Source organism: Macrobrachium rosenbergii, chromosome 16 (genome assembly GCF_040412425.1).
Source record: "Macrobrachium rosenbergii isolate ZJJX-2024 chromosome 16, ASM4041242v1, whole genome shotgun sequence".
NCBI lineage: Eukaryota > Metazoa > Arthropoda > Malacostraca > Decapoda > Palaemonidae > Macrobrachium > Macrobrachium rosenbergii.
The window spans coordinates 13,556,226-13,568,725 of NC_089756.1; the positions used below are offsets into that span (position 1 = coordinate 13,556,226).

General features: G+C 37.8%; 1 protein-coding gene across 1 annotated transcript in view; it reads left to right on the forward strand.

Moving 5' to 3' along the window:
• The first annotated feature begins 6,618 nt into the window (after positions 1-6,618).
• LOC136847097 (muscle-specific protein 300 kDa-like) overlaps positions 6,619-12,500 on the forward strand; it is a 21,497-nt gene continuing 15,615 nt past the window's right edge. The window contains exon 1 of the mRNA XM_067118405.1: positions 6,619-7,249. Coding sequence (XP_066974506.1) covers positions 7,082-7,249 — 168 coding nt within the window. The 5' untranslated portion in view covers positions 6,619-7,081. The remainder of the gene's footprint in view (positions 7,250-12,500) is intronic.

The following is a 12,500-nucleotide window of genomic DNA, read 5'->3' on the forward strand; positions in this document are numbered from 1 at the left end:
CCAGTTTCTTATGTAAATGAGATAATGATTGATGAAGGGAGATGAAGACGGCTTGGACATGTCCTTCGCACCACCACAAAAAGATTAGAATATGATGGTGTCAACTGGTCTCCCATGGCCACCAGGAAAGATGGAAGACCTAGACTTACTTGAATGAGAACCCCAGGAATATATCAGACTACTGTTGTATCATCTTGTGCGTAAACGTTACGTAGTACTGCACGGATGAATTTTATCGAAAAATACACCAGAAATCGTGAAAGGGAAGAGCATAAGAATTATATGAGGCTATTTATGCTTAGCCTTGTGAAGGATATGCTGGAAAAGCATCTATTGCTTTCCCAGTTACCAAACGTTTTTTGCGATGCAATTTGTTCAACATGACCAGTAACTCTAGACTTGACTGGGACTCGCCAAAACGATTTGGTCTTAACCCTTTCACTGTGATGAACGACTATTGCCATCTGTTGGAGATTTTAAGAAATACGGGCCTACGGTACTTACCGGAAACATAGAGAACCATAGAGAGGGCCGACTTCCTATGTGCAGTGTAATTTGGCCGCCATTTTGATTGTGTGTAACTGGAGATGCAGTGACAGCAACGTTTTGTAAACAAACATGCTCTGAGTGCACTGCAACCCACTGTAGGGCTAACAGTTTGTCTTTATGCTGGAACACAACAAACAGCCAATGTTTATTTATTTGACAGCTGTTATGATTGTTCATTTTATGGACGCATATCAGAAAATAAGGGTACAAATAGGCCTATATAAGTATGTAACAGTAAGAGGACCACTCAGATACATCACAGCCAAATGTGACTAGATCAGCAGAACAGACTTTGCTCCAAATAATACCTATTTAGGTAATTCCTTAGTGGGATAAAAATTTTATTCTTCTCCGATATTCTTACAGACATGTATGTGGTATATTTATAAACCAAAATAACCCATAAATGTTTAAACAGTATTCAAAGTTCTGTAAAATAAAATAAAAATAGCCCTTGGAAAAATTTTTAAACAATTTTATTCAAAGTTCTGTAAAATAAAGTAATACATATTTTCAAACACTCAGGCTATGTAAAATTACCTGTGAAAGGACTGCATCTGGAAAAGTAATTATTATACTTTAATGTCATTAAATGATGGCAGATACAATAGGCCCTAGGAGAAGAACATGCTAGCAAAATGTCAAGCTTGCGCAAATACCATGCCTTAGCAAAATATGCACAAAATGCTATGCCTGTGCACAACCTATTGGAAATAGGTAGTATTTAAATACTAATTACGTACCACCATCAAAGGCATCAACACATACACATACCACACATTGTTTAGCATTAAAATCACCACCAGTCCACCACCAAAAGCATTAACACACACCAAGCTTAATCGAGTTAGACAGGGCTGGGCTATACTTATCTGCCATTGTGAAGACCTGTTAACAAAATTATGGGAAATTTTCAACAGTTTTCTGTTTTTACGTAATTTCTTTTCTTTGGATGCTTTATTCTTGATTTTCAATTGATATTTTAGTCTCATTGTGACATACAAATGCTTCATAAACTGTACACTTTGAGAACATGAAGGTGTACACGAAAGATCACAGCTGACACTGCGTCTTTAGCAACCTCCAGTTACACATAATCAAAATGGCCGCCGGCGCTCAACCAATTACAATGCAGCCCTTAGGAAGTCGTCCCTCTCTATGGTTCTCTCTGCCGGAAACGTCTTCTACATCACTTGCAGAATTTGGTAGGTTACTGGGGTTTTCATGATATTATGTAGTTGGATTCATGATATATAATCATGATTTATGATAGCAAGATAGATTTGTAGCAATATACAGCAATATTTCTTGTAGGATTAACGTAATTGGAGAGTACTGTACTACGTATATATAAATATGTATATGTATACATACATACACACACACACACACACACACACACACACACATATATATATATATATATATATATATATATATATATATATATATATATATATATATATAGGTATCACTTTTTGTCTGTTATATACCAAGTCATTATTGCATTCCTTGACTTTAATGAACTTAGCTTTTTGATGGGCAATGAACAGAGGGAAGTTGTTTTTCCATTTTGCTATATCCTTATCCTTGAACGTACAATGAAAAATATTAACTATACAGAATGGATATTTACATATGAAACTAAACACAAGCAGTACATGGATTCCTTTGTGTAAATAACATCATTGTTCCTCCGGCAAACATAAGTGAGTCTTCCTGCCCTACATTATCGGAGATTCACTCTAATTTCCTTTCCGTCAGATTGAGGCTGGCTCCTACTGCCTCGTATCAGCTCGTAAGAACTGCAAGTCTTTTCTGTAGTCTTTTGTTTGCTTTTTCCAAGTGTTCCGTCCTCATCTCAAGGTTCTTGAAGTCGCGGAGCAACGTTTCGTTCTTTGCCTGCAGATTTCGCAGCTCATCTTCCAAAAGAAGATTCCTCTCGTCCATGCTGCTGGCCAGCCTCGCCATCTCTTCCAGCCGGTGTAGTGGTCTTTCGCTTGCAGTGAATAATTGTCCTTCTGACTAAGCTTCATTTTTCTCTTGTAGCTGACATTGGAGGAAGCCATTTTCTTTCGACAGCTTTCCAACTTGCTCTTGCATTTCTCGAACGCTTAATTGGAGGTTTTCCTTCTCAGTCTTACGGTGGTTGAGTTCGCTTCCTAGTCCTCTGATTCGTTTAGTCATCTGCATCCACTCCTCTCCCATCTCACGCAGTTCCGTGTCCAGCTGACTTGGTACTTCCTCTTGTTGACGAAGTTGACAATTAAGCTTTGCCAACTGAGCAGTCAAGCTCATTACTTTGTTGTTCGGGTATCACTTAGCTACTGACTCAGTCGCTTATTTTCTGCTTTCATCCTCGTTATCTCATCTCCCAGCATATTTATGCACATTTTCCTGAGCCGGCATCTCCTTCTGCGTCAGCTGCTTTTTGTTCTCAAGCAAAAGGATCTTGTCTTCCAAGATTCTGCTGTTCCCTCTTCTGCGTGTTAAACCGTCCTGTGTACGACTGCTTATCCTTCTTTTCTTTTTCCAGTTCCTTTCTGTGCATCTCCTCCTTTTCTTTTTCCGTTTTATTTTCTTGAAAAGCATTTTTCAGATCATGAACTCTTTTGGTTAAGTTGACATTCTCCAGCGTCAGATTCTTCCTCTCTTCTCTTTCGAGACGAACTTCTCCCTGCAATGCTTCAGTTTTCCATTGTAAACATCATCGATTTTCTGCTTCTTAATGTTGTCCAGTATGTTGCCTGTTACAGCGCTAGCCAATCCAAAAACAGCAACCAGAAGCAAATTCTTGATTCCAGAGGCGGCTTCCAGACCTGGGTCCATTTTGCCGGACTCCGCTGAGGTTCCACTGCACAACAGCACACCAAAAACTGCTACTAGGCGGAGGCAAGGCAAAAGAAGTTGTAGATCCATTTCGGAGTCTGTAACGACAGGACGCACTCTTCATCTTATATTCACCTCCTTCTCACATTTTTCTTTCTGTGTTTTCAGAATTTCACAAATTTTCTTTAGAAAAATCTAAAATTTTTCCAATTTATGCATCACCAAATCCGTAAAAAAATATCAAATAACCTTGGAGACTCGTCGTTATGGATTTCACATCATTAAACATACCTCTTAATCCCGACCATCTTTATCACTTGTATACCATCAGAATTACTCCTACTGGCTGCTCTAGGAGCAAGATCCCGTGCCGGAATAAGGCCAACTTATTTTCAAACAACATGTACGCACCACACACCTGTCTCAGACCCACTATTGTACCAAACGTTTTACTCTCTCTCTCTCTCTCTCTCTCTCTCTCTCTCTCTCTCTCTCTCTCTCTCTCTCTCTCTCTCAATGATTGCGTAAAAAAGTTTGGGACATGTGTATATGTATATATGTATATATATAATATCTATATATACAGTATATGTATGAATGTATGTATATATACATATATATTATAAATATGAATATATATATATATATATATATAAATATATATATATATATATATATATATATATATATATATATATATATATATATATATATATATATATTATTTCACTCTAAGAAATCGAGGAAAAATCATTTGCTTCTGATTCAAAATCTGATTATGATATAGATGATTCTGATCTGGTGGAAAGTGAGGATGATAATGTTAATGATGGTGATGATAGGATAATACAATAATTTATACAGACTCATAAGGTAATTAGATTTGACAATTTGACTCCTATGAATGCTTTGCTAAATTATTTCCTTAGGAAACAGATGATAACGTAACAAAAGAATTAAATATTTCTATTTTATGATAGCCAAGAAGCAAACTTTTCCTAAAAGATCGTAGTATGTTTATGTTTCAGTTGAAATGGGGTTAGTTCACAAACTTACCATTCAAGGTTATCTGAGTTAAAACACCTTCATATTAGTTACATCTGGTTTCAGAGCAGTACTTGCACGGGACAGATATCAGTTTGATGGCGCAGAGAAAGGATGATTGGTATCATTAAAAAAATAAAAACCTATATTATTTTGTACATATTTTGAAGTATAGCATTTACACAGAATGTACAATACAAGAAGTGTTGCAAATATGGAACATGAATATATCATACACTGATAGTGTACTAAAAGGATTACTTGTGCCACTAACGAAGACCGCAGAGTCAACGAATTTTCATTTTTTTTTACTTTTTCCAATTTTTAATCATTTATTGACGCATGATGTATTAATTGCAAGCTAAAATGAAGTTCATTCCTGAAAATATAGGGCTTAAAGGTGTAGTACATTTTTCTTTTTTTAAGCTGAAAGCATTTTCAAATGTGCACTTAGCTGGGAATGAGAGTCAAAATAAACTCCGCTGCGAAAGGGTTAAATGAGAGAAGAAAAATTGGAGGAAGGTAAATTAAAGAAACTGGATAGTTAAGTATAAGGAAACCGAAGACTGCAAAATAGAAGTGAAACAAATGCAGCTAGGGTAATAAGGACGCTGCAACCAGCCATTTACATAGAACACGCAGGGCACACTCAGTAATACCCCTATTCAGGGTTGCCAATGTAGTAATGAAAGATAGCACAAGAAAGGTCAAGTGAAATAAGTGCCAATATTATGTACCCCATTTCTGAGAAAAGGACAGTAAGAAGCTGGAAAGCCTGGTAAAAGAATTTGCTCTGGTATGCAGGGTTATGCTGACAGAAAATGTATGTAAGACCAAGGCCAAGTGAACTTGGGTCGGAACCCAATACAGTACTCGGAAAGGACAGCAAGAGGTTTGATATTGTTTTCAAGAGAATGCTGACAGCAAATGTATGCAAGAGAATGACGATGAGAGAGTCAATGGAAGCCAGAATAAGTGCTCGACATATAAAAGCGCCTGGGAAACAAATTCTAATGAGGTAGCAAACTGAAAAGTGCAACAAAAATCCTCAAGACGTTATGACGTATAGGAAGCCTTGTCAATGAAAGTATTATTGTAATGATGAAGTCATGATCCGATATAAGGACAATTTCTTCTTTTGGTAAATGAATTTCAATAATATTCTATGACGATAAAAAATGCGCAAACTGATGAGGATAGAGAAGATAACAACTAAAGCAATAAGAGGTCGTAGTACAAAAAAAAAAGGGTGATAATATAGATGGGGCAAAATGACTTAAATGGTGTGAAGGAGTTTTGGGTAAATGCATAAAACTGAAGATAAGAGATTATGAAACACGCTAATAAACCAGATGTTAGCGAAACAAGATGAAAAGAAAATAGTGATACTGATAGAGGTAGGTGAATATATATATATATATATATATATATATATATATATATATATATATATATATATATATAAATCAGTGGTAGAGTAATGGACCGACATTTACAAAGTCTGTGACTCAATCCAAGCCCTCCGCCCACCAGTCGACCCAGCTGCGAATGAGTACCAGAGTCAGCTGCCCTCAAGAAAAGAGCAAGGGGGCTAACACCCTCATTCCTGCAAACTTAAGGAGGAAGAGAATACCCCAACCCTCTGGCGCAACTTGCTCTAAAAAAGGGGGAAAATCGGTACGGTGAAAAAAAAAAAAACTATATGCGACTAAGGAAACGCGCCTGTGTTCTAGATTTTTTATGTGCTTGCTATTTGCTCACATAAGTCTTGGAGATGGAAATTGCACCGTTTCATTCCTCTCTGTTTTGTTATAATCTCATCCCTCCATCTCATACATTAAAATTATCTACAAAAATCAACGATGCATTTGACCTCGCATACCAAATGAAATAGACATTCGTGGAAAATTATAACTAAAAAAAAAATTAGGCAAAAAGCTTAATGGTAATTTGCTAAGAACAAATAATCACACTTTTGCATCTCCTGTTTCAAGCGTTCTTGATACTTTGGTCAGCCATATCTATATTTAAAATGCCATTACTTCGCATGCTTAAGATTCAATACATTCCAGCTTAGGTCCTGATTATGTAGTATACAATTTGCTTGAGAGAGAGAGAGAGAGAGAGAGAGAGAGAGAGAGAGAGAGAGAGAGAGAGAGAGAGATTCATGATTCATCGAATCCCAAGGATTGCCTCGAGTTCCTTCATAAGCGAGAGAGAAGAGACGGCGAGAGGAGGGGAGGTAACAGGAGCCGGGCCAGCCAGAGAGACCTGTAGCCTCTTCAGTTAGCCATTGTCATTTTGGGTTCCTGAAGCCCCGCCCATGACACCTCTGCCCATTGGTTCGCCGGGGATCCTAGCTGGGGGGAGAACCCCTAGAATTTGGGCCAAAAAGTACGGTTTCGTCTGCATTCTTTGTCCTAACTTGCACGAGAGGGTTTCTAATTTTACCGGTGGGGAGAGCGCCGAGCCGAGGTGGAGGCCTCAGTCTGCCTTGTGGGTCGGGGAGCGAACTAGTGGCTGTGGCCGGTTTCCCCTTCAGGCTCCTGGACGTGTTGTTCCTCCGCTCCACCAACTTGGTACTTCTGCACCGCCAGCCGGGTCCTGAGCTGAACACGTTAGCGACTGTTGGTGACAGACACATAAAACCACAGCCAAGATGACGTTCTGGCAGGAAAATTACGGTTTCGTTAAGGATGTATACGATTTCCGTCTCCAGAAGTACCAGGAATGGATGGACAACCTGGAGGCCATCGTCTCAAAGGTGATGGCTCCCAATGTCCAGTACACCTACAAGGAATTCAAGAACATCCAGGATTCCCTCACTGTGAGTAACGACGGAAAAATGTCGTTTTCTCCCCTGCAAAATGCTTGGTATGTTTGTCAAAACCCCTGATGTCCATGTCCGCGTCAAAATAAAGAAGTCATTGTTCATGAATAAATCCACATCCTCCCACGACCTATCTCGTTGTGAACGTGTTCCGATGCTGTATTTCATGTTTGCTTTCTCCCTCTTTTGTATATTGACGAACATCACGAGATCATCTGTACTGATTTATTCCTTGCTACCTAACTGCTGAACCACACTAACCTTTTTCCCCTTTCCAAATATAAGAATTCTTAAAGTGAAATAGTGTGAAAATCTTGAAAAAAAGCAAAAGATCCTAAACTTTATACAGTGAGACCATCGACAAACCCTACGAGATGTAAACATTAACACAAAATCTAAAAACTTATGGATAAATGAGAACAGAAGAAGGGAGCTGGCTTACACCAAATGCTGGACAAGAAAACTGTGACAACACAAAGTGAAAAATCCTGGAACACTGGCGCGTATAAAATGATGAAAGAAACAAATATGGAAGATTGACGTCGGAACCATCGGTGGTACTGAAGGATGGAGAGAACTGTGATACTGCTAATGGATATTTTTCTAAGATACATTATATCTGTTTTACCAAAGAAAATATTATTAATGAATGATGTGGACAATGTCGGAGTTTCTGAGTGATTCAGTTCGATACTTGAAAGAATAATGTTCGCCTTTTTAGTTATTGAGATTTGAATGTCAATTGCGACATAGGGTGCGAGTCATTTTCCGACACTTGTCAATCATCTGGGATAGGCTATTACTCAATGCGATGCTGACAAGCTTAACGAATTAAACATGATTGAACATTTCATAGAATCTGAACAGTAGTTTGCAAATTATCATATTGAGTATACTACCTAAACACTAAGGGAACATTGTGGATCCACTCGTTAAAAGATTACAGGAGTACAGTCAACGGAATATGAAATACACCCGCAATAAGTGAATTTCGGCGAAAAAGCTTTAAAGCCTCCATATAACGAAAGACATATCAACAAAATTTCCATCATTATTTTCAAAATTTGTTTTTCTCATTCGTCTCCCTGTCTGCTCTTCTGTAAAATGCCTCTGCGGCGCGTAAGATATCAGTTAGCGTCCCAGCGGTAACGATCGGGCTGTGATTTGTGTCAAGTGTGGTTTGTGCTTTTGTTTGTTATCGAGATGGTGCTTTCCCTGCCTGTTCTGTGTTTATCTGTCTGTTTGTACAATGTGCTTTCTCTCTCTCTTTCTCTCAAGTCCCTAAAATATACGTAAAATCCCAACTTGTTCGTTTTTATAGCGCAGTTTCTCCTAATTACAAAGCAGCATTGCATTAAATATCCCTACGATTCTCTCAAAGTATTTACTATATATCTATCAGCACGTTCTATAAACCCATAATTACATTAAGCCCTGTTTGCCCTTCCCTCTATTCCCAGTCATCGCACGTGTACACAGGACACCGAATATCCAAATAATAACTGGGCTGCGACCTTACAAAACAGTGACGTGGCGAGGGTCTGGTGAGAGTGATAACGGATCACAATGCGGCAAGAGAGCATACGAAGTGATGTTGAGGAGTATGGTAGGGTCGTAGAAGTCGTCCCACACTATTTTACGTTTCAAATGTAAAGATGTTTTATGGTGGTCTGTTTCCGTATCTAATTCTAGTTCAAAGCAGTGAAGAAATTTTCTGAAAATGTGGGAAGAATGTCGCTCTTTGGATTATTGATGAAAACTGAAGAATGGGATGTCTCCTTCTTATATATTAATAAATTTATATATTTTGATACACCTGCGAATCGCCTCCTATTTATTTTTTACCTATTTGCTTATTTAGAAACTGCAGAAAACTAGATAATAATAGTCATTTAAATGAATAGCCAAATAATCATGGGAAGAGTTATAATTCCTTTTACCACAATAAATCTTTGTAATGGCGTATGGTATAATTTGATATCTTTCGTTATCAGAATGTGTCCCTTTTCCTCTCCTATCATCACTTAATACCGTTCAGGCTATTATGCCTCCTATTATTGATGGAGAAAAGATTAAATTAACTTGCCCAGTTCAGTAAATCACTCTCACCATGCCCGTGAATTGAAATTCTCCCGTTGATCCTGTGTTCTTTTTCGTACAACATTCCTCCAGAATAATAACTGCTATTTCCCTTTCCATGTTCTTGTCCCTCTTTCCTGTAGGCTTTTTGCAGACCCGTCCCACTAGTTTTGCAGCCGAAGAAATGTTGTGTAGAAATATGGAAGCTTGGGAAAAGGACGTATGATTCCTTACATGTGAGAAGAGCAACAAAATGCTTTAAACTACAAGAAAGATTATCTGTTCTCATTTTACCCCGCCCTTAACGGCTCTATAATGGGTCGGTTTCCGCTTTCGCTAACCTGACTTTTCGGTGCCAACTATAAGGCCTGAGTTCCCGGGTCGTATTCTGCGTGTCTTAAAATGTTGCTGACGTCGTGACTACGTGGTATGTTGCAAAGGAATGTGAAGTTACCTGAACGGATACTTTTTATGCTTACAGTATATGAGAATATAAGTGCACTAGTTATTTTCTCCCTTTTTTTGTGCTAAAGCGGGATCCGCTGAAATTTGCATGAAGAGAGAAAGAGAGATATGTGATCAAGGTCTATCGTCCAAATGGCGACCGATGCCAAATCGTAGTACTCGCATTGCGGGTAGGGCATGCGCGGAATCGATTTAGACAAGGGTTCTGTGGCAGTGGACTTGGCCCAGCTGTCCAAATAAAGGACACGGAGACAAGATCCACACACACACACACACACACACACACACACACTGGATCCTTGGAGCAACTTATAAATAGGGCGAAGAATTCCCAGGGATATGTAAAGCGAGTTGGCGGTCGATGACTATAGGGACAAGCTTATTTTTCCTGTTCTGGGAAACGAAATCAAGAGCTTAGTCCTTAACCGAACTTGATGATTTCTTAACACAGAGAAATGATTTCCCTTTGTTTCAAACCAAGCCAAGTGATGAGTCATCAGCAAACTAGAATCAATTGCATAAACCATTAACCATCTAAAATCAAGCCCAGACTTTAGTTATGAACAAACTTTTGTGTGTAACCAAGACAAGAATTTAGCCACCTATGAACATGATTTCATTTTGCAGCAACCTATATCAATAGTTTACAGTTCAATAAAAAATATTCCTTGTTGACTGAATAAAATCATGAGGTTAGTCTTCAGTAATAACATTAATTTATAGAGTATATAACCGAATAAAACAGTTAATCTTATTCAAAAAAATAATTTCTGATTACGCCAAACAAAACGCCTGTTTCGTCGTCAAGGGATAAGAATTAATTTTTAGCTGTGTCATACAAAGCTAAGTGTTTCGTTTCCCATTAACAGGAATAGAGCAACCAAAATGCAACGTGACGGTCTTGTCCTAATATAAATAAGATATTGTTTTTTCATATTTTACTAAATGATTTCCATACACCTCGACTTTTTGCTGAACAAAAATAAAATGTCATTACAGGCGAAATTTGTTAACAAAACCTACTGATCTACAGCTTTCTGCTGTAAATGAGGAAACTACAACAAAAATTGATATAGATATTAACAATAATTCTTGCCCTTTCAATCTGTTTATGAAACGTGTATCACTTTTAATGGGAAATTGCCGATAAGAGCATAAGGCACTTTTTCCAGGTAAACACTCCTTCGTAATTATTCCCTAAAATTGCGTTTTGTCGTGCAAGTCTTTATTTTTCCATTTCGTCATTTACCGTAGCACACAGCTGCAAATAATCAGTTCACAGGAAACAAAAGAAAAGTGGAATACAAATTTAAAACCAACATAGTTACAAGACTTCAGAGAGAGAGCTCGAGTTCCCTGTCGTTCGAAGTAAGTAGCACAGCAGATGTTAGGTAGGCTATTTTAAAAAAACGAAAAAGTAAATCTGTGAGTCACAAACTTAAAACCTGGCTCTGAAATGAAAGGTGACAACTCTTGGCTGCGATGCACTCTTCTGGTGTGGGCCAGCACTTTTTTTTCTGTCTTTTTATTTTTTTTTATTTAAAGCGTACGTGTGCTCTAACGTGCATGAATTTCTGTACTATATACTGTACATAGATATTCATGAGCAAGCATATCTTATTTGCCATTCTAAATATTATTATTCTGAATTACGTAATGTACACTAATCCTGCTGCTCTAGAATAGAAAAAATGATCCCCATTATCTAATAACATCTATTTCTAACATACCCAAAATGAATTCTGTGGCAATCCTTTACATGTCAAAAATTACAAAATGATCTTTACTCTCTTGGATGTAACATTCTTGAGTCAATTTCAATAGCCCTTAAATCTCCGTTGCATTTGTCTGTCTTCGGGAGGAGGAGAAGTCGTATTAACAAGCTACTGGCATTTAGAAAACTCAAATACTGACTCGTCAAATCTGACGGATGCTAATCGGAAGCGTCAAAGATTCACACACTCGATGTGACAGCTGCTGAATGAGAAAGACCACGTGATCTCTCGTCCGCTGAGAAACGTCAAACTTGTTATGACATCTCAGTGACACCTGTTTCCTAATGACGAATGCCGAGAATTGTTCATATCACCTTATATCACACTTTGGAAAATCTTTCCATGTTGAAACTTTTCCTTGTTATCACCATTCAGCATTGTGCAGTTTCTACAATAATGTACATTAAAACAATGCATTCTTCACATCTGGTGATACTTGAAAACTCTTGATGTCCAAAATGCTGGTAAATCAATATCCTGTTGAAGGATTTTCAAATTCTAATTTGAGGAAATTTTCCAGACAAGTTTTAAAGGTCTTCTGCAGTATTCCAAGCAAGCACATGTACATTATAAATCACAGCAATAAAAATAATGATGATAATGCCCTTTATGGAGAAACACATCACAATTATGTATGGGTACAAACATAACTGATTGAAAAGGGGAATCGAACAGATTCCCGAAAGCTCTATGTAGAGATTTATTTTTAAATATATGTACCAAACATAACTGTGGAATTGTTTCTCCATTTCAAGACTCATGCTACTATGAGTATTTTTTAATGCTCTTAATCATAATACGCGGCTGTCAACGTAGCATATAAACCTCTGAACTGAATAAAACGGTTATCCTACATAATGTGTAAACTGTTCCTTCTGGTTTATAGACGCGGGGGATTCAACTGACGCTAATGAAGATCGCTTTAGAAT